At 35.8% G+C, this 23,338-nt stretch overlaps 1 protein-coding gene across 1 annotated transcript; it reads left to right on the top strand.

Annotated features, from left to right (window-relative positions):
* Nucleotides 1–20,978, top strand: LOC131645406 (uncharacterized). Its single transcript, XM_058915949.1, has 3 exons — nucleotides 1–164; nucleotides 19,858–20,597; nucleotides 20,935–20,978. Exons 1-3 carry the CDS (start codon nucleotides 1–3, stop codon nucleotides 20,976–20,978), a joined length of 948 nt encoding a protein of 315 aa, XP_058771932.1.
* Nucleotides 20,979–23,338: the final 2,360 nt, after the last annotated feature.

Raw genomic sequence — 23,338 nt, 5'->3', positions numbered from 1 at the left:
ATGCCTACTAATCTTGAAGAGTTACAAAAATCTTGGATTCAATTGAAAGAGGAAAGAGATACCTTTGAGACTCAGTTCTATGCCAGTGAAAAGAAGGTGTTGGAGCTCACAAAGCGACTTCACGAAGAACAGAGCATTAATGCATATGTTGGCACAAAGAGAAGGTGTCCATGGGAAACCTAATAAGCTTTTATTATTTATTATTATGACTTGTTATTTTTTCTTTTTCTTTGTAAGCCCAAAATGGAAGTGATAATTATAACTTGATAATTACTAATAAGAGTTTCTCTTTCGAGGACCTTGAAAACAGTGCATATGCATTTGCATACATATATCACTGCATAACAGGTTTTCACAATGAGTTTCTCATCTTTTTACTATTTTATCCCTCAAATCCCTAAGGCTGAACACTTACAACTCTTGTGTGACTTCGTCGGAATCTTTTTCCTAGAAGTAATCTAAAGCGTTCTGCAGGTTCAGATACTAACGCTTGGTTCGTTTTCCACTTTGGGGCACTTGACCATTCGATTGATGATTGTCAGCCATTCAGAGACAAGGTTCAAGACCTGATTGATGCAAAGGCTATCACATTCACACCTGGAGGCCAGATTTCAAGTTCCCCTTTGACTCAACGGATATTCTGATGCAATAAGTCCATACGAAGAGAATCTCCTCGGCGTTGGCAATCTCTATATCGTCATGCATTTTCACGTGTAATCTTTTTTTTATTCAATACTGTTTCTATGCAATACTTATTTTTTTAAAATGATGCATTGGATATGTTTGTCTTGAAGAAATCCATTCACTTTTGCTCATATATTTTTTTCTTTGCTTTTGATACTCAACTCTTGGTGATAAAGCATGATGACTTTGTAGGGAGAATGACGAACATATAATACCCATAACCTCAAATGGTATGCTTTCGAATAAATCCTTGTTGATGATGTACAAGCATTGTTTCAAATCCCCAAACACTGGAGATATAAGGAAGTTAATACCTTGTCAACCCCTTTGAGCCTTGAAGTAGGAGTTTCTTTTCTATACAAAAAACCCTCACATTTAACCCAGGGGCAGGGTAGTGTTTAGTTAACCTGATTGAGCGTTCAAAATTCATCAGGAGCACACATATAATGATACAACAATGGTTATCCTTCAAAAGGTTGAGGAAAGTTGAAACCGCAATGGTTATCCCTCATATTAAGAGGTCAAAATATGACGATACCGCAATGGTTATCCCTCTCAACCAAGGAATGAGGCATGTCACAATCTTTCCAATGAATCGAAGTCAACGCAAGATCACACGACTTGGTCCAGAAAAAAAAGAGAATAAAAAGAATGAAAAAATGTCAACAACAAAAAAGCGGGAAAAAAATATCCTCAATGAAAAGGGCAAAGTCGTGTGACTATAAATTCAAAGAACAAGATCGTGTGATCAGACACCAAGAATAAAAGGTGAGTGACTTCCATTTCCAAAAACCTCATTGATTCCTCAATCATCTCAAACTCCTTTTTGAAGGATGAATGCTTGCATCGAGTTAACTGAACATAGGTTGGAGAACATCATGAAGGGGGTGGGAACCAGATAATTTTGAGCCTTAAATCCTTTTTTTCTAAAAAAACGTGAACATGTCCACGTTACAACCCTTAAAAGTCCTAATAGAAGTAGGGTTAATTTGAAAGCATACTGTAACGAGAATACGGTAAACTGACTCCTATGAGATTTCGCTTTTGAGTTGGTATCACACAACCTTTAATACAAAAATTGATGTTACGGCATCATTTCATAAAAATGGCTTTAAACTTCAAGACAAACATGAACTTTTCATTAGAATTATATTTCTCATGATAAATATTCTTCGCATATGAACAAGCGCTTGACATCAAGAAAGTTTCCATCATGAACTTCAGATAAAAAGTGTATTCCTCTCGAAGGAAAAGTTGTCTTCAGAACTCTGTCGAGTTGGGGCAAAATATTTCAAGATGTGATCACCCTAAGGGGCACAGAAGCAGTTGAACATTCTGTTGAGTAAGAATTCAGTCAATACGGGGCAATCAGGTCAAGATTCGAAGAATCTCTCAGAAGTGTTGAGCAATCAGGGGCATTCACCTAAGCATAGTTGAAACTACCTCCAACCCTGATCAATCAGGGGCATTGTTCCTAAGCCCATAATACTGGGGAAAGTTGCCTATGATAGGACAGATCTCAGAAAGTCCTTACGAGACGAATCTCTTCAAAGTCCCTATAGGATGGGGCAAAGCTATGCAGTAGCATTCTTTCCTCATCCGGAGGCGATCAGGTTAAGTTCTAGGGTGACCTAAACCACTTACGAACTAGAAAACCTTCGGAAAGTCAGGGTCGTCATCCTCAACGAAAGCTCAATCTTCACTGGCATCTCCCTACAATTCTATGCAATTTGCAACAGGCAACAAGAGGGGTACCATAAAAAGTGTGTGGGTGCACAATCACGTGATTATTTCAAAATAATTTATCTTGTAAAATTAATTATTCTAAATTCAGTTCATAAGTTACACTCCCTAAATTACTAATATAAACAAGATTAAGTGCCTTCAAGGCCAAGCAATACAAACCAGGAACAGTTACATAATAAGCCATGGGGATGGGGGAGAAAAAGCAATAAATATAAACCCCAATAAAGCAGCAAGTCTGACATAAGTAATAATAGAAAAAGAGAAATAAAATAAATTAAATTTTAGGGTTACCGACTAATCGAGCTTTGACCGGTTGGTTAACCCTGAAAATTGGAGAAGGAAAAATAAACAACAAAGGGTGAGTGTAGGAAGAGTTCATTGACATTTGAAAGTAAACCCTAATTTATTTTATAAGGCAAAAGTAAATGAATAAATAAATAATAATAAAAATAGGGACTTAGCTTTTTGATCTGATATGGCGCGTAGTCGGACGAACCCTGATGGTAACCCTGAAAAACTGCACAAAGGAAAAATTTCAGTGTATGGACTGATCAAATGATAAATCCTGATTTAGGCACAAGTTAGCTATGGTTAATGGAATAAATAAAAATCAAATTAATTAAGTCGGCAAAAATAGGTTCTTGATTAAATTATTAACCTAGTAATTTGATTCATTAATAAAATATTAATCTAATTAAACAATTAAACAACTAAATTAAATCAATCACTTAATTATTTAAATCAAATAAAAAATATTATTAATAACTAAATCAAATTAATTATTTAATCATAAAAATAAATCAAAATAAATGATTTTAAGAAAAAGAAAATTTATAAGAAGTTTTATTTAAAAGAAAATTTATTAAATAAATAAATAGACAATTAAAAAGTGATCAAACAAAAATAAATAAATAATTAAAACTATGTGATTAAAAATAAAGAGAGATTGGAAATTTAGCTTGTGATTGGGTGTGATGCACTCCTGAAGGTCCATGGTGGGTATCACGCTTCTTGGGCACTAGATCTGCATCTGAGATGATCAAACGGTTGTATGATGATGGCGCATCGTATGCTTTCCTGGGGCCACGCGCATATGATCTAGAAACTTGTTAATTCGTAAAAATAATGCAAGGGCTGGGTTTCGAACCCTTGCCACTGGGGAAACCATCAAGACTTCCCATCCACTTGTACTGCGCTCGCTTTGTGTACATCTACTAATCCTGTGTAAATATATATTAAACGTGATAAAGCAACAAAAAAAATTAAAAAACGCGCGCAGCCTGGATTTGAATTGGGCCAGTAGGATGTTGCCATCTAGTCATCTTCTCCATCGTCCAAGGCCTGGAGATTAGCTAGGAAATTGCTATCGTTTCAGCCACGATTTGTTTTGTGGCAAAACCTGCACAACCATAAATTATGAAACACGCAATATAACCTCGTTATGACACCATGGATCGATCACAATTGACCTACTGAACACGACCAAGCCCTCAATTTCCTCTAATTTTGGCTGAATCAAAGAAGCCCTAATTTGGAGCTCGAAGCCCTAACCATGGCGTGTTCTCGTACCTGTCCTTAATTTACAAATTATCGATCCAGAAAGCTTGTAAATATGATTATAAACGCAAATATGCCATCAAAACATGTTTATGGTTTGTAAATTAAAGAGATTGATTCTTGAAAGAACAATGCAAACCGTGAGGGATAGAGGATGGTTCTGAATGCTGCAGCCTTGGAGAATAAACGGAAATCCTTCAGTGAGGTCTCAGGAACGTATTGGAAACTTCAAAACCCCTTGAATCGAGCCCTATCTCCAAAAACGAATTGGATTCTCTTTTCTCTTCATGCATACCCCTGAAAATAGGTGAACTTGTGCACCTTGCCATTTCTTCATATCTCAACATTTTTTCAAGTTCTTGGACTTTATAGAAACCTTGAAGAGTCCTATAATCAATGCTTTTAGTCCCATGTAAAAATAATTTTCCATGCTCCTTGTATGCTCTTTTGAAAAAGACGACTTTTAATTGACTTTCAAAAGGGACCTGTAATGTTTTGAGTCATATCTCCCAAATGAAGCATTTTTAGACTTGGCATGTGAGAGACAAAGTTGTGGAGAATTAAATTTCCTTAAAAATGAGTTTTGGATGGGAAATTTATGATGTTCCATGTAGGAGTTATGGCTGGTCAAAGTTCAGTTGACTTTCTCATATAAAAACCCTAATTTAGAAATTTTTGAATTTGCTGATTTCTGATCTTTTCTTGATGAACCATGATCAATCCTTGATCAAATGGTGAATGATACTTCAAAATGAGATTGTTGACAAAAAATCAGAAGTTTTGACTGTGGTTTGACCATAGTTTGACTTTTAGGTCAACCAGTCGACTGTTGACCATTTGAACTTTTGACTGAGCAATCTTATGAATCAGAGCTTGCAACTTGGCATGAGGATCCTTTGAGGCATATGAGAGACCAAGGGTTCCATTTGAGGTCTTAGAACTCGATTTTACTTTGAAAATATCAAAACCCTAGCTTGGGGGTTGTTGTTTAGGAGAGTGTACAGTCAGTCGAGTCCTGAGCTTCTAATATTCAAATGAGCTTGAATATAAAAATGATGGGCAAATTTTGGGGTATGACAACCCCCTAAGCCCACTCCCTGTCCCTGGTGGCATTTTCTCGGAAAACCAATACCTGTTTGATACTCCGGTCAATACGTGTTTGGTGTTCCAATCACTAATTGCCTGTCAACTCTTCGAATCCAATACGTGTTTAGAAAGGTTCAAAGCACAGTCGCCTAGTAAACCTTTTTACTCTAGCATTTTCTCGTTATGGGTGAGCCTTGTGTTCCCCTGTCTTGAGAGGAAACCACGTGGAGATGTCATGCTATACTTGGGGCACTTTCTATTTTACCTCCCGGGTACGTATATCCATTCAAGTACAACACGTTGATGCGTTGGTTGAAGTCTCGCCAAGCGATAATAATATCCCCAATCTGGGTCTATATAATCCCTGACATCGTCTAAAGATCTCAGTGTCTCTCCATCAAGTTATATTCAGCACGACGGATTATTCCCTAGCATCCCTAGTTGAAGGCTCATTATCTCCCAACTGTCCTTCAGTTCCCGCTGACAGGATGTTCCCCAGTTTAATCATGATTGCGTAGTATCAGGCTACATATTGAGGTTTCTCGCCCGATTTCCTCATTTTTCCCAGCGGGATGCTCTCTCACCAACAATTCGACCTTATACCCCGAGCGGAATTTGATCATTTCCCTAACATACAGCAGAAATCTCCTCAACGTAGCCTATGAAATCCTAATCCCTATCAAAAATTATTCTCTCTTTGTAGTATACAGAATTCAACTCCCCAACGGAGTTTATTTCTCTAAATTCTCCATCAGAATTCTCTCCCCAAGCAGGGTTTATTCAAGGATACTATCCCCAGAAGAGTTGACGCTCATATATGAAATCGAGGCAAATAGTGCATCAAAGGATTATCCATCTCGTTTATCCCCAGTCAGGGTACATACAGCCGAACACTTCATTAAAAAAGAATGACGAACAACCAACTCTCTTTAAATGCTTTTATCCCCAAGTAGAAATCGAAGATCCCCAGCGAAGTATTCCCAAACAGAAAAGCGGGAATTCCCAGTACAGTCGTACTAAATAAAAGATGATGAGTGATATTCTTCATTCCCAACAACAGACAAGGATTTATTTCCCCTAACTAGACGTTGATGTTCAAAGCCACCGCCATCGTCAGCAACATTTACATTCATGCATCATGTACATAATATCATAGCATATACATGCAAAACATATAACATGTTAGAACAAGATTTGTTCTGATCAATTATCTTAGTTTTGATGATAACAATAATATGAATTTTGCTTAAGATATTATGGTACTCTAATCCAATGCAATTTCCCTTTCAGGAAATATATATAAAGAGTACGCATAATTCAGCGCTCAGAAGCTTTGTCTCAAAGGGTTCAGCATGCAACATCAGAACATGGTATGGCAAGACATCAGAAGATGGTCGAAGCAGAATCAGAACATGGGTCTATGGAAGCATCAGAAGAACAAGAGATCAGAAGCACTGAAGCTCAGAAGATGGTATCACGCTCAGAAGCACTTCAAGGTCAGAAGATCAGAAGATGCTATGCACCAAGCTGTTTGACTCTGATGATATTCAAACGTTGTATTCACAAACATCAGATCAGAAGGAAGTACAAGTGGCAAGCTACGCTGACTGACAAAAGGAACGTTAAAAGCTATTAAAGGCTACGTCAGTAGACACAGCGTGAACAAGGCTCGAGGTAGTTGACAAAAGCGTATAACATTAAATGCGATGCTGTACGGAACACGCAAAGCATTAAATGCATTCAACGGTCATCTTCTCCAACGCCTATAAATATGAAGTTCTGATGAGAAGCAAGGTTAACGATTCTGCACCAAAACAACTTATATCAAACTTGCTGAAACGCTGTTCAAATCAAAACTCAGAATCTTCATCTTCATCAAAGCTCACTACATTGCTGTTGTAATATTTTAGTGAGATTAAGCTTAAACGATTAAGAGAAATATCACAGTTGTGATTATCGCTTTTAAGAAGCATTTGTAAACTCTTAGAATTACATTAAGTTGTAAGGAACTAGAGTGATCGTGTTGATCAGAATACTCTAGGAAGTCTTAGGAGTGAACTAAGCAGATTGTAACTAGAGTGATCGTGTTGATCAGTAGACTCTAGAAAAGTCTTAGAGGGTATCTAAGCAGTTGTTCCTGGAGTGATCAGTGTGTGATCAGAAGACTCTGGAAGACTTAGTTGCGGACTAAGTGGAAAACCATTGTAATCCGTGCGATTAGTGGATTAAATCCTCAGTTGAGGTAAATCATCTCTGCGGGGGTGGACTGGAGTAGTTTAGTTAACAACGAACCAGGATAAAAATAACTGTGCAATTTATTTTTATCTGTCAAGTTTTTAAAGCTACACTTATTCAAACCCCCCCTTTCTAAGTGTTTTTCTATCCTTCAATTGGCATCAGAGCGCCGGTTCTAAGGTGCAAGCACTTAACCGTGTTTAGAAAAGAATCAGGAAGAGAAAAACGCTTCAGTAAAAGATGGTTGATGAAAGTGAAAAGACTACACCTACACCTGCATCTACATCTAGCTCTGCTGAGCAATACAACAGTAACAATGGTTATACTAGACCGCCGGTATTTGATGGTGAAAACTTTGAATACTGGAAAGATAAACTGGAAAGTTACTTTCTTGGTCTAGATGGTGATCTATGGGATCTTCTGATGGATGGTTACAAACATCCTGTAAATGCCAGAGGCGTAAAGCTGACAAGGCAAGAAATGGATGATGATCAGAAAAAGCTTTTCAGGAATCATCATAAATGCAGAACTGTTTTGCTGAATGCTATCTCTCATGCTGAGTATGAGAAGATATCTAACAGGGAAACGGCCTATGACATATATGAGTCCTTGAAAATGACTCATGAAGGAAATGCTCAAGTCAAGGAGACTAAAGCTCTAGCTTTAATCCAGAAGTATGAAGCCTTCAAGATGGAGGATGATGAAGACATTGAAAAGATGTTTTCAAGATTTCAAACTCTTACTGCTGGATTGAGAGTTCTTGACAAGGGATACACCAAGGCTGATCACGTAAAGAAGATCATCAGAAGCTTACCCAGAAGATGGGGTCCTATGGTGACTGCATTCAAGATTGCAAAGAATCTGAATGAAGTTTCTCTGGAAGAGCTCATCAGTGCCTTGAGAAGTCATGAAATAGAGCTGGACGCAAATGAGCCTCAAAAGAAAGGTAAGTCTATTGCATTAAAATCTAATATCAAGAAATGCACTAACGCCTTTCAGGCCAGAGAAGAAGATCCTGAAGAATCAGAATCTGAAGAAGAAGATGAACTGTCCCTGATCTCCAGAAGGCTAAATCAACTCTGGAAGACCAAGCAAAGGAAGTTCAGAGGCTTCAGAAGTTCAAAGAAATTTGAACGTGGAGAATCTTCCGATGACAGAAGATTTGACAAGAAGAAAGTCATGTGCTATGAATGCAATGAGCCTGGACACTACAAGAATGAATGTCCGAATCTTCAGAAGGAAAGTCCCAAGAAAAAGTTTCATAAGAAGAAAGGTCTTATGGCAACCTGGGATGAGTCAGAAGATGATTCAGAAGATGAGCAGGCAAACTGTGCGCTGATGGCGACAGAAGATGACGGATCAGAATCTACATCAGAATCAGATTCTGAAGAGGTATTTTCTGAACTTACTAGAGATGAGTTAGTTTCCGGCCTAACTGAACTTCTGGAACTCAAGTCTCAGATTAGTCTCAAATACAAAAAGCTGAAAAAGCAATTTGAATTTGAAACAAAGAAGCTTGAGTTGGAGAATTCTGAATTAAAAGAAAAACTTTTAAAATTATCCAATAATGTTGGATCTCCTTCTGATTCAGAAAAATCCACTCCTAGTCTAAACCATATTCTGAAAGAATATGATTTAAGTTTCAGGAAGTTCTTATCTAGAAGTATTGGCAGAAGTCAGCTAGCTTCTATGATATATGCTGTGTCTGGAAACAAAAGAGTCGGCATTGGTTTTGAGGGTGAAACCCCATACAAACTTGAACCTGTTGATGAAATGAAAATCACATACAAGCCATTGTATGATCAGTTCAAGTATGGCCACTCCCATGATATTAGGCACACTTCACATGCTCAAAGTTTTCACATAACACATACCAAAAAGCATGTGACACAACCTAGGAAATATCATGAAACTCACATTAAGAATTATCATGCTGTTCCTCCTATTGCTTACAATGTTAAACCCAAGTTCAATCAGAACTTGAGAAAATCTAACAAGAAAGGACCCAAGAAAATGTGGGTACCTAAGGATAAGATTATTCCTATTGCAGATATCCTTGACTGCAAAAAGGACAAAGCACAACATGTCATGGTACCTGGACTCTGGATGCTCGCGACACATGACAGGAAGAAGGTCTATGTTCCAAGACCTGGTGCTTAAGTCTGGAGGAGAAGTCAAGTTTGGAGGAGATCAGAAGGGCAAGATAATTGGCTCTGGAACTATAAAGTCTGGTAACTCTCCTTCCATTTCTAATGTACTTCTTGTGGAAGGATTAACACATAACCTCTTATCTATCAGTCAATTGAGTGACAATGGTTATGATATAATCTTTAATCAAGAGTCTTGCAAGGCTGTAAATCAGAAGGATGGCTCAATCCTATTTACAGGCAAGAGGAAGAACAACATTTATAAGACAGATCTGCAAGATCTTATGAGTCAGAAGGTGACTTGTCTTATGTCTGTTTCTGAAGAGCAGTGGGTCTGGCACAGAAGATTAGGTCATGCTAGTTTGAGAAAGATTTCTCAGATTAACAAACTGAATCTGGTCAGAGGACTCCCTAATCTGAAATTCAAATCAGATGCTCTTTGTGAAGCATGTCAGAAGGGCAAGTTCTCCAAACCTGCATTCAAGTCCAAGAATGTTGTTTCTACCTCAAGGCCATTAGAACTCTTGCACATTGATCTGTTTGGCCCAGTCAAAACAGCATCTGTCAGAGGGAAGAAATATGGATTAGTCATCGTAGATGATTATAGCCGCTGGACATGGGTAAAATTCTTGAAACACAAGGATGAGACTCATTCAGTGTTCTTTGATTTCTGCATTCAGATTCAATCTGAAAAAGAGTGTAAAATCATAAAGGTCAGAAGTGATCATGGTGGTGAATTTGAGAACAGATCCTTTGAAGAGTTCTTCAAAGAAAATGGTATTGCCCATGATTTCTCTTGTCCTAGAACTCCACAGCAAAATGGGGTTGTAGAACGAAAGAATAGGACTCTGCAAGAAATGGCCAGAACCATGATCAATGAAACCAATATGGCTAAGCATTTCTGGGCAGAAGCAATAAAAACTGCATGCTATATTCAGAATAGAATCTCTATCAGACCTATTCTAAATAAGACTCCCTATGAATTGTGGAAGAATAGAAAGCCCAACATTTCATATTTCCATCCTTTTGGATGTGTATGCTTTATTCTGAACACTAAAGATCATCTTGGTAAGTTTGATTCCAAAGCACAAAAATGTTTCCTTCTTGGATATTCTGAACGCTCTAAAGGCTACAGAGTATACAATACTGAAACATTGATTGTAGAAGAATCAATCAATATCAGGTTTGATGATAAGCTTGGTTCTGAAAAACCAAAGCAGTTTGATAATTTTGCAGATTGTGATATTGATATATCAGAAGTTGTTGAGCCAAGAAGCAACGCATCAGAAGCAGAGCTCCTCAGAAGCAAAGAACCAGAAGATCAAGTATCAGCTTCTCTGGAGAATCTAAGCATTTCTGAAGAACCATCAATCAGAAGATCATCCAGACTCATCTCTGGTCACTCAGAAGATGTCATTCTTGGAAAGAAGGATGATCCAATCAGAACAAGAGCATTCCTTAAGAACAATGCAGATTGTCAATTAGGTCTTGTATCTTTGATCGAGCCAACTTCTATTGATCATGCTCTAGAAGATCCAGACTGGATAATTGCTATGCAAGAAGAACTGAATCAGTTTACAAGGAATGATGTTTGGGATCTTGTTCCTAGACCAGATGGATTCAATATAATTGGTACAAAATGGGTCTTCAGAAACAAGCTCAGTGAGAAAGGTGAAGTGGTAAGAAACAAAGCCAGACTGGTGGCTCAGGGTTATAGTCAGCAAGAAGGGATTGACTACACAGAAACCTTTGCACCAGTGGCCAGGTTAGAATCTATTCGTCTATTAATTTCTTTTGCCACTCAACATAACATCACTCTTTATCAGATGGATGTTAAGAGTGCCTTCTTAAATGGTTATATAGATGAAGAAGTTTATGTCCATCAACCTCCTGGTTTTGAAGACTCTATGTCTCCTAATCATGTTTTTAAACTTAAGAAATCATTGTATGGATTGAAACAGGCTCCCAGAGCTTGGTATGAACGCTTAAGTTCTTTCCTTCTGGATAATGGTTTCACTAGAGGAAAAGTGGACACTACTCTCCTTTGTAAAACCTTTAAAAGGGATATTTTAATTTGTCAAATATATGTAGATGATATTATTTTTGGAACATCTAATGCTACACTTGGAAAGGAGTTTGCTGAGTCTATGCAGGCTGAGTTTGAAATGAGCATGATGGGAGAACTCAAGTATTTCCTTGGAATACAAATAAATCAAACATCAGAAGGAAAGTATGTTCACCAAACCAAGTATGTGAAGGAACTTCTGAAGAAGTTTAATCTTCTAGATTGCAAAGAAGCCAAAACTCCTATGCATCCAACATGCATCCTAGGTAAGGATGAGGTAAGTAAGAAGGTAGATCAGAAGTTATACAGAGGTATGATTGGATCTCTTCTATATTTGACTGCTTCTAGACCTGACATTCTATTCAGTGTTTGTTTGTGTGCTAGATTCCAATCAGATCCTAGAGAATCTCATTTAACTGCTGTTAAGAGAATTCTAAGGTATCTGAAAGGTACTACTAATGTTGGCTTAGTTTACAGAAAATCTAAAGAATACAACTTAGTAGGATTCTGCGATGCTGACTATGCTGGAGACAGAATTGAAAGAAAAAGTACTTCAGGAAGTTGCCAATTTCTTGGAAGTCATTTGATCTCTTGGTATAGCAAGAAGCAAGCAACTATTGCTCTATCAACAACAGAAGCAGAATATGTCGCTGCTGCTGGTTGTAGTACACAGATGCTCTGGATGAAGAGTCAGTTAGAAGATTATCAGATATTTGAGAGTAACATTCCTATATTCTGTGATAATACTTCTGCTATATGTTTATCTAAGAATCCTATTCTTCATTCAAAAGCTAAACATATTGAGATTAAACATCATTTCATAAGGGACTATGTTCAGAAGGGTGTTATATCTTTAAACTTTGTTGATACAGACCATCAATGGGCTGATATCTTTACAAAACCCCTGGCTGAAGATAGGTTTAAGTTCATTCTGAAGAACATCAGTATGGATTTATGCTCAGAATGAGAAGATGAGAAGTTCTCATGTATGAGTATCTTCTGAAATGAAAATGGATTATTTTTTATATATCAGAAGTTCTGATTGAAATCTTTTAGAAATTATGATTCGGTTATTACTAACGTTTCATTGTCTAAGTTGATTCAGAACCTCTTTTAAAGCAAAACAGCTGTTACGTTTTTATCTCGGGATGGTAAACCTGTCGTTACTATTCATGGATAAGCGCGCGTGCAGTTGAAGGGACACCGACCATAGGTAACTGTGCTAGTCATCTCATTTGTCTTTATTATCCCTCCTCACGTCACGTAACATTAAATGCTTTTCATCATTCGTTTCATTTTATTTCTTTTTAAATACTCTTCAAACTCTTCTCTTTCCCTCTCAACTCTCTCTATCTCTTTGCATTCCTCATCAAGTTTCTCTCTCTCTCTCTTCCATATCAAACCCTACCTGTTCATTTTTCTGCAAACCCATCATGAACTCTTCATCAAGCCCAGGAAATAATGAAAATGATCAAAACAACAAAAGAAAAGCTGTTGAAACATCACCTTCCAAACCCAAAAAGATCAAAATCACCTATGATCCTCTCAAGGTGAATCCATTCGAAGCAATGTTGTCTGGAAACTATTCTAGACGTGTGTTTCATCCTCCTGGTGAAAGCCCTCCATCATCTCCATCTTCTTCCTCATCTTTCGACCTTCAAGACTCAGCTTCCTCTTCATCTAACATTTCCTCTCCCTTAATCTCTTCTGAAGAAATCTCTTCATCTTCACCTGCTGAGAATGTTGTCTCTGGTAAAGATGGTGGAAGATCTGCATCAGGACCAAGTCTCCCTGATCCCTCGCCTGAAAGTCCAAGAAGCAGTCAATGAGGCGTTGTCTTAGCTAGGGTCCTAGGATTTGGTCTTAGTAGTTTTATTTTTCCTTGTTGCATCTGCTTGTTAAACATCTTCTTGTAATCTTTTTTTATCAATGAAAAAGTTTCTTTGCTTTTACATTCCAGTGACTCCATTTGTCGTTTTATGCATCTAATTCTTTTGAAATATTCTTTTTGATGATATGACAAAAAGGGGGAGAAAGATAAATGATAAATGATTTGATTAAATCTATCAGTTGCTGGGTAAAGCTCCCACACATTCACTAACAAGAACTGCAAGTTCTATATGGTTTAAGTGTTTTGCAGGTATACTGAAGAGAATCTTCAAAGCAAACACAAGAAGCAAAACCATGGAAACTGAAGCAAGCCGAGTGCTGTCAAGCTTCAGAAATCAGAAGCAAGAAAGAAGAATGAATCAGAAGCACTGATAATAGAATTTGATCTATATTTGTCTATTTACTCTGACAAAATTCTATTTGCTCTGATACATATAATGTTATGGCTCTGATACATTATTTGCTCTGATTCATATAATGTGTTTAAACATACATTTTATGTTCTAACTCGTTCATGCTGACTTTTGTCGTTTAGTTTTTGTTCTGTAACATTTCAGGATGTAGAGATGCTCAGATGATGCTCTGGTACATTCAACAATGTTCTGATACAAATCTAGCATGAAGTGATGTTGGTAGAAATTCAAAGCTCTGAAGCTATCCGAGTGAAGCAGAAATCAGAAGCTGCGAATGTTCTAAAAGATCCAGAAAACTCAAGTTCTGAAGCTGTCCTGAATGGAAGCAGAAATCAGAAGCTGTGAATGTTCAGAAGATCAAAGAAATTCAAAGCTCTGAAGCTGTCCTGAATGGAAGCAGAAATCAGAAGCTGTGAATGTTCAGAAGATCAAAGAAATTCAAGTTCTGAAGCTGTCCTAGATGGAAGCAGGAATCAGAAGCTGTGAGTGTTCTAAGGATCTAAAGAAATTCTAGTTCTGAAGCTGTCCAATGGAAGCAGAAGTCAGAAGCTATGAATTCTCTGAAGACAAAAGCTTATATGATCGTCTCTACCGAAATAATCAGGGAAGTCTTTTATTAAAGTTCTTCGAGTATTTATTTCAGGGGGAGATTATTTATCTCAGGGGGAGATTGTTAATCTCAGGGGGAGACATATTCATATGCTTATGCTATAACTGTGTAATTTGTCTTTTGCCGTCTGTTCTTTCTGATCGCAAATTCATATCATTTATATATGTTTTTGTCATCATCAAAAAGGGGGAGATTGTTAGAACAAGATTTGTTCTGATCAATTATCTTAGTTTTGATGATAACAATAATATGAATTTTGCTTAAGATATTATGGTACTCTAATCCAATGCAATTTCCCTTTCAGGAAATATATATAAAGAGTACGCATAATTCAGCGCTCAGAAGCTTTGTCTCAAAGGGTTCAGCATGCAACATCAGAACATGGTCTGGCAAGACATCAGAAGATGGTCGAAGCAGAATCAGAACATGGGTCTATGGAAGCATCAGAAGAACAAGAGATCAGAAGCACTGAAGCTCAGAAGATGGTATCACGCTCAGAAGCACTTCAAGGTCAGAAGATCAGAAGATGCTATGCACCAAGCTGTTTGACTCTGATGATATTCAAACGTTGTATTCACAAACATCAGATCAGAAGGAAGTACAAGTGGCAAGCTACGCTGACTGACAAAAGGAACGTTAAAAGCTATTAAAGGCTACGTCAGTAGACACAGCGTGAACAAGGCTCGAGGTAGTTGACAAAAGCGTATAACATTAAATGCGATGCTGTACGGAACACGCAAAGCATTAAATGCATTCAACGGTCATCTTCTCCAACGCCTATAAATATGAAGTTCTGATGAGAAGCAAGGTTAACGATTCTGCACCAAAACAACTTATATCAAACTTGCTGAAACGCTGTTCAAATCAAAACTCAGAATCTTCATCTTCATCAAAGCTCACTACATTGTTGTTGTAATATTTTAGTGAGATTAAGCTTAAACGATTAAGAGAAATATCACAGTTGTGATTATCGCTTTTAAGAAGCATTTGTAAACTCTTAGAATTACATTAAGTTGTAAGGAACTAGAGTGATCGTGTTGATCAGAATACTCTAGGAAGTCTTAGGAGTGAACTAAGCAGATTGTAACTAGAGTGATCGTGTTGATCAGTAGACTCTAGAAAAGTCTTAGAGGGTATCTAAGCAGTTGTTCCTGGAGTGATCAGTGTGTGATCAGAAGACTCTGGAAGACTTAGTTGCGGACTAAGTGGAAAACCATTGTAATCCGTGCGATTAGTGGATTAAATCCTCAGTTGAGGTAAATCATCTCTGCGGGGGTGGACTGGAGTAGTTTAGTTAACAACGAACCAGGATAAAAATAACTGTGCAATTTATTTTTATCTGTCAAGTTTTTAAAGCTACACTTATTCAAACCCCCCCTTTCTAAGTGTTTTTCTATCCTTCATAACATTCTCGTTTATTCTGAGAACATCATTGCACAATGCATTATATACATCATGACATTGCATAAAACTAAGTTTGCTTTTTTTTCCAGGTTAGTTCACAATCAGACAAAGATTATCATCTTCTAGATACAGTGCAAAGATAATTGAGACAACGATTTAATTCTGACACTCATTCAAGACAAAGATTTAGTTCTGAACTTGGGAGAGTTCAGAGAAAATCAAACCAGAGATTTAATTCTGATACTTCAACAGTTCAGAGATAATCAAGCCAAAGATTTAATTCTGATACTTAAACAGTTCAGAGATAATCAAGCCAAAGATTTAATTATGATACTTCAACAGTTCAGAGATAAACAAGACAAATGATTTAATTTTGATACTTAAACAGTTCAGAGATAATCAAGCCAGAGATTCAATTCTAGGGGTGGCAAACGGGCATGCCCGCCCCGTTTAGACCTGCCCCACAAAAGCCCGCAAGAAAACGAGGCGGGATAATCATAGTAGAGGGTGCGAGCTTAAAGCAATTTCATTGACACGACTGAGTAACTAATTTCAGTTTTCCTTAAAAAAAATCATGAATTTCATTATAAGTGAGATAAACAAAATAAAAATATGTATATATAATATGTAAATGACAAAATTACCTTTGCAAGAAAATATATTTAATTAAATAAAAATTAAAATTAGTATTCATTTTTTAAAATTTCAGTAGTTATTTTATTTTTAAATATTTTAATTTATTAAGTATTTTTTTATATTATATAGAGTTACAAAATTACCTTTATGACAATATCATATATATATATATATATATATATATATATATATATATATATATATATATATATATATATATATATATATATATATATATATATATATATATTCTGTCAAAAAAAAATATATATATATATATATATATATATATATAACTATTTTTTTAATATTTTTTAATTTAATATCAAATTAATATGTATTTATATTTTATATTTTATATTTTATTTTAAAATATATTTTATTGGGGTAAATTAGTAAATTATTTTCTTATTCTATCCTGTCAGATTTTAACGCAACTCATATTCAATTTAGGATAAATTTTTTAACTAATTAGGTAGGATAGGATAAATTTTAGGATTAACTTATCATATCATGTTGTGTCATCAAACATTTGATTGAGTTAAAATATGAGACATATATCCTATTATGTCTCTTATTTTGCGCACTAAACGAGCTAATTTCTTTTGTGGTATATTAAAATGACATTCACACTTAGGATTATCTTTGAGGGTATATAAAACGGGCTACCACAGGGAATTTCAAATTTTTTAGGCTTAATTGCAATTTTTTTTTTTTTTTGACAAAAGCTTAATTGCAACTTTAATCCCCCCTATTTTCTCTTTTTTTTTTTTTTAGTTTTGATTCCCTTATTTTAAAATCCAAAATTTTAGTCCTTTTTTAATTTTGTTTTTGAATTTTAGTCCCCCTCTCCATTTTAGACTAATTTTTAGTGACATGGCCATTGATAGTGATGACTTGTCATTTCCATAATGACCAAATTTAAATTCAAGTCATTTTAATTAATAATAATAATAATAATAATAATAATAATAACTTCTAATATTAACCAAAACTTAATACTATTAATCATCAAAACTTAATAATTTAATTCTTCAATCTGCAAATATTTTCTTTGTTCCCAAATATTTTCTTTGTTCCTAGATTTGTAGTTTTTTTTTGGACTTTTTATAGGATTTCTTTTTTCTTTTCCATCTCTTCATTTCCATTTCTTTCAACAATGCCAATGCAGCCAATGCCTCACCTTTTCTGCACATCCCATTCATCAGAGACATATAAGTTAATTACCTTATCAAGGAAATGACTTTTTTCCGCCATAACACATACTCCCTCCGGTCTTAAATATAAGCAACAAAAAAAAATTCTATGGTCTTAAATATAAAAAAAAAAAATCAATATTTATTACATTCAATGTCACTATTTCAAATATACCCCTACAATTTTTTACATTTTAAATGTTTGCAACAATTTCCAAAGCAAAAATAGGGGTAGAATTAGAAAGAGGATAAAAATTAAATGCATGGAGACATTCTCCTTAAAGGGTGGGCTTTTTTGTAAATTTACTTATATTTGAGACCGGAGGGAGTAACAACTTCTTAGCTTCTTTGACCCGACCAGATTTGGATATCCTATAAATCAATGTAAGGTTTGATAAATTGGGGAAAGAGTGGAATCAATAGATTTGCAAGATTGGGTAAGAAGATTATGGTGAGTGGATTTCTCAGGGGAAATGAAGAATGAGTTTTCGTCATGAGACAGAGAAAAGCGATGAAATCGTTAATGGTGGAAAATGAAGCGTATGATTGAAGAAGGAAATTATGAAAGCGGAAATTATTGGAGGCATTTGTGTTGTTAACGATGGGATTGAAAACGGTTTAAGCGTCCTGGAGGCACGAGGATTTGAATGGGGATAAGGGTTTTGGGAGGTTGAGATTCTTGTTGGGGTTTTTGAGATTTTCTTCGAGATTTTTTCTATATATAAAAGCATTGCAAATTTGTAGTGTTTTTTGGACATTCTACCAGATTTTTTTTCTTTCTTTTATTAAATGGGTTTCTTTAATTTGAGAGTTTTTGGTAATCTTGGATTTGACTCCAAAGATGTTTATAGTTAGTTCATATCTGATGGTTGTCTTCTTTTTCTAGGTGAGTTTCAAGTTTTTTTTCTTCCCTTTTTTTATCGATTGGTTGTTAAATTTTTTATCTAAAATTCTTCCCTGTAACACCAAACAGCGTTATCACTCCATGGAATTTTAAACTTTTCATTCTTCAAGTTTGATATGTTAATCTTCATGGTAGTAGATTATTGTGTTTGTTTATGTGTTTTGGTTTAAAAAATAAAATAAAATATAAGTTTTAAGCTAGTATTGTTAATTTGGTACGTGACTATTTTTGCTTGTTTTGTGAAAAAATCTGGGAAAAAAATTAACATGAATTTGGAAGGAAGAAGATAAGAATAAAACAACTTTAATTTAATTTAGAAAATAAATTAAATTAATTTTAATAGAACATTTATGATCATTTAATTTAATTTAATTTATTTTTGTTATTTTAATTTTTAAATTAATATTTTTATATATTATTTAAATAAAAAATAATTATAAATGATGTGGAAATTGTTTTTTACTACTTACGTGACGCCACATCATCAATTCAACTGCCACATCATTTAAAATGAGATTTAAATTGAGGGACTAAATTCAAAAAAAAAAAAACTTAAAAAGGACTAAAATTCTAGATTTTAAAATAGAGGGAGCCAAACTCAAAAAAAGAGAAAATAGAGAACCAAAATTACAATTAAGTCAATTTTTTAAAATTAAACTATAGTTAAATAGAGCCTTATAAAATATTTGTTAAGTTAAATTATGAGTATATATGATTTCTATTTATTTAGTCATAGTTAAAGAAACTAAAACTTCCAAAAACTTAAAAGAACTTTACTCACACCTTATCTAATTTTTAGTGATAATAAAAAATTATAAATATATATAACATTTACCTACAATTTTTTATCTATCATTAAAAATTATCGTCTATATATAAACTTACGGAAAGATAGTGCATAGTTTAAAATTAAAAGAAATATATTAATGTCATCTTAATAGAACTAATGGAATTTAACTTAAAAAGAAATTAGAACATATACATTATTTTGATGAGTTCAAGTTATGAAGTAAACTTCTGTAAAAAAAAAAAAAAAAAAAGTTATGAAGTAAGCTTTTTAAAAATTAATTTCATTTTTTAAATAGTTTTTTTTTTACCAAAATTTTTAAATAGTTTTAAAAATCTTTTTTCAACGGATCATGTCTCTAATAAATATACAGAAATAAAAAGAGAATAGTTTTAGGTTCCTTTATTGGTGAATCTACTTACTGTTTCCATGGCAGTGCCCTCCTTCTCCGTTTAACCTGTCTCCGTGGATTTCACTTCCCTTTTTCCGGAAATCAGATCTGAGCCTCCAAATGTTGCAGTTTCCTCTTCGGTAGCAGACAGAAATCCTCCTAAATCCTTTGCTCAAGCTCTTACTGGGGTATGCGATATTCCTACCTCTCAACTTCCACAAGTCATTGTTAAAGGTGACAGGCTTTCCATAACCATTCCGGAAGATGAGTACAAGGCTGGTCTTGAGGAGTGTAAGAATAACCTCCATGGTAGAATCTTACGGCTGAAAGGTTCGTCTCCGTTAACTATTTTTGATCTGCGCAAAAAGCTTGCGATTTTATGGTCGAATTTGAAAAGTTGGGGAGTTCTCTCCCTTGGAAAGGGTTTTTATGAATTCAACTTTTGTAGTGCTGAAGATATGCGTAGGGTTAGGGCCTCTGGTTTTGTTAGCCTTAATCCGGGAACTCTTAAGCTGTTTGCTTGGTCGAGGGATTTTAATCTGGCTTGTCAACAGAACTCTTCTGCACAAGTATGGGTTAGGTTCTTTGGGTTACCTCAAGAATATTGGAGGCCAAGAATTCTGTTTGTTATTGCCAGTAGCATTGGCACTCCGATATGCATAGATAGCGCCGCATCTAAATCCAAATTTGATAGAACTTTTCGGCAATATGTTAGAGTGCTAGTTGATATGGATATTACACAAAAGTTAAACCACAATGTTTTGGTCGAACGTGCAGGATTCACTTTCTTTTTGGGTATAGAGTACGAAAATCTTCTAGAATATTACAATCAATGTAAAAGGACAGGTCTGTTTACCCAGAAATATGGTAAACAAGCGCTAGTTTCCTTTTTAAAGGTTACTTTTGCGGAATCAACTAGAATACTCCAGGACTAATTGCTTTAATTTGTTTATTACGTGTATCTAGTCTGTATTAAATGCAGCAATAACTTTAAAGTAAAAGTAAATACTGAAATTAAAGGCTTTTAAAATAACTAAAAGCAATAGAAAGCAGTAAATGTGCACTGAAGATGAAATATAACATAAAATGATTGCATAAATTAGACTGGTACGCATACGTACATTCCAAAGTTGCACCCGTCACTCATTTTGCACAGAGATTTGAGTTTACTTGTGTTTTGTAGAAAATGCGGACCCTAAACTGCCCATATTGAACTTGCTTAAATAGGAAAAATAAAATAACTACTACTAACGGTCGACTGATTATCAGCCAACACGTGTCTTCGACATTCAATATCATCAACTATGAGACCTCCACGTGTCCTGTGAGAACTGCCAGAAAACTGCTTAAAACTGCCTCCTTTGACTTCTGATGCTCTCCGACTTCATGGCTATACTTAAACAAAATGTCTAAGTTTTTTCTGTCTGTTCTAGTCGAACCTGTATGGTATATTGACTAATTTTAGTCGAACCTTGGCAATGATGGTTTATTGGTAGTCGAACGTCAGTCTTGACTAAACAAAACTATTTAATCAGACTTTTTGCCTTAGATTCTTTAATCTCACCTGTTTTAGAGGTTACTTACCATTATTTAGCAAGTCGAAATCCTAGGGTAACAAATTGCCCCCCAAGCGACTTCTTTCGACTGACTTCAGGAAAGAGAAAAATGGCGTTTCATTTCTTTTTTAGATTTCGACTTTTGTTCTCTTTTGACGCCATGATTACTTTGCACATCCCTAGGCACTAATTATTACCTAAATCTTAGGTAGTGGGCTATAACTGCTCCCCACTTTCTAAAAATCAGTTTCCAAAGCGTTTCTTTGACATGACCTTTGATTTCAACAACTTTTTTCTGCACGATTTTGCTGACGTCACTACAGCCTTATATATATGTGCAAGTTTCTTCTCATTTTTTTCTTTCTTTCTTCTCGTTTCATTCTCTTCTCAAACGTTTCAGAAAGAACACTCTTCTTCTCTAACCTTCAAACTATTTTTTTCTCCTCTTCCAAACACAACAACAATGGCTGCTGCAAACACCAACACTACCGTTTATGCTACATGTTCTAACCCTTTAGGGTTTATTATGTCTCGTGAAGAGGAAGAACAAGGGTTGGATTTTGTTCCTCAACCCAACCTCACAGAAGTCAAAGCCATTATTTGGCAAAACCAGATGTTAATCCCTTTCCAAATTACTGATAAACTAATGGCTTTCTCGGGGCCATTACCAGATCATCGTTCTCATCCAGAACAAACCGCTGGTTTCTTTCCTTGTTTTCAAACCACCATGCCTGTAGCTTTTGACAAACCGCGTCCTCTCGACTTGAAGTTTATGGACCCTACACTTAGGGTGTTTCGTTCGACCCCAGCTCCTGGCAACAAAGAGTACTTAGCTTGGCTTAACAAAGTCCAAGCGAAGAAGCAACAAAGGTGGGAAGAACTGGGCATCTTCGACGCCATACAACTATCCAGAACTGGTCATAGGGTTTGTCCTCCAATGCTACTCGCTTCGTTATTTTTCTGGGAAGGTTCGACCAACACTTTTCACCTTCCTTGTGGGATGATGACTCCCACTCTCTTCGACGTGGCTGCCATCACAGGGCTTTCGCCTTTGGGTGAGCTCTTCGACCCAACTCTTCCCACAGAAATGAATTTCAACTTCACCAACGCCACCATCACCAAATATATGCAAGATCATTATGACAAGTCGACAGAAGAAGTCTCTGACGAAGAGCATGTTGCCTTCCTCACCTATTGGATTTCATACTATCTGTTTTGTCCAGGATCAGTTCAGATTGCTAAGGCTTACATACCCCTGGCCATCCAAATTCATGAAGGTCGAAAGGTCTCTTTAGGTAAGCTTCTCCTTGCTTATCTCTACCATACCTTAGGTATAGCATCTTTAAGAATCAAACGCCTGCATGAGACTCCAAAACAACTCTCTCTGTCGGGACCTTATTGGCTCTTACAACACTGGTTGAATGCCACCTTCGAGTCACATATAGGTTACACTGTTTCCAGATCCATTCTAGAGGTCATGTATGACCGGAGGGTCGAAGGCATCAAGCTTGCCTTTCAAACTCCTCAAGATGAGTCTAACAGGCCCAACCTCCTCAAATATGTGAGATTGTTTTCTGAATGTAAAACATTCATTGCTTCCATGGCCCCTTTCTCCAATCGATGCTTTGGGCCGACTTGGTTCAAAGCTATTTTTCCTAGGAATACTCCTACTATTCGAGCTCAATTAAATGCTATTTGGGTTGCCTTTCTAACTCCAACACTACTTTCTCATCATATTGAGTCGACTGGTAAGTGCTATGGGTTTGTGGGTTATCAACCAAACTTGGTCTCTCGACAATTTGGTTTGATCCAGATGCTGCCCAAAAGCTTATATTCCCATGATGGTGATATTTGTTACTCTGGTCGACCGTTCACAGCCCGTCAACACCTCGACTGCTTGAAGTTTCATAACAAACAATCCTTGGAACATCCCACCTTCACTTTCCAAAACTCCTACTTTACAACCAAAGAATTCAATGAATGGTGGTCTGAATATTACCAACTGTTTGATGGAGACTCTTTCGTCAAGAA

Source organism: Vicia villosa, linkage group LG1, assembly GCF_029867415.1.
Source record: "Vicia villosa cultivar HV-30 ecotype Madison, WI linkage group LG1, Vvil1.0, whole genome shotgun sequence".
In the NCBI taxonomy this organism is placed as follows: domain Eukaryota; kingdom Viridiplantae; phylum Streptophyta; class Magnoliopsida; order Fabales; family Fabaceae; genus Vicia; species Vicia villosa.
The sequence above is the reverse complement of the archived record's forward strand: the minus strand, read 5'-3'. Positions and strand labels throughout refer to the sequence as shown.

Excerpts from the sequence above, each read along its gene's own strand:
- LOC131645406 (XM_058915949.1), top strand. The coding sequence starts at position 1 with ATGCCTACTAATCTTGAAGAGTTACAAAAATCTTGGATTCAATTGAAA. Across the intron at positions 165-19,857 it reads TATGTTGGCACAAAGAGAAG|ATCTGAGCCTCCAAATGTTG; the intron begins GTGTCCATGGGA and ends TCCGGAAATCAG. Across the intron at positions 20,598-20,934 it reads CAATCAATGTAAAAGGACAG|AAAATGCGGACCCTAAACTG; the intron begins GTCTGTTTACCC and ends TGTGTTTTGTAG.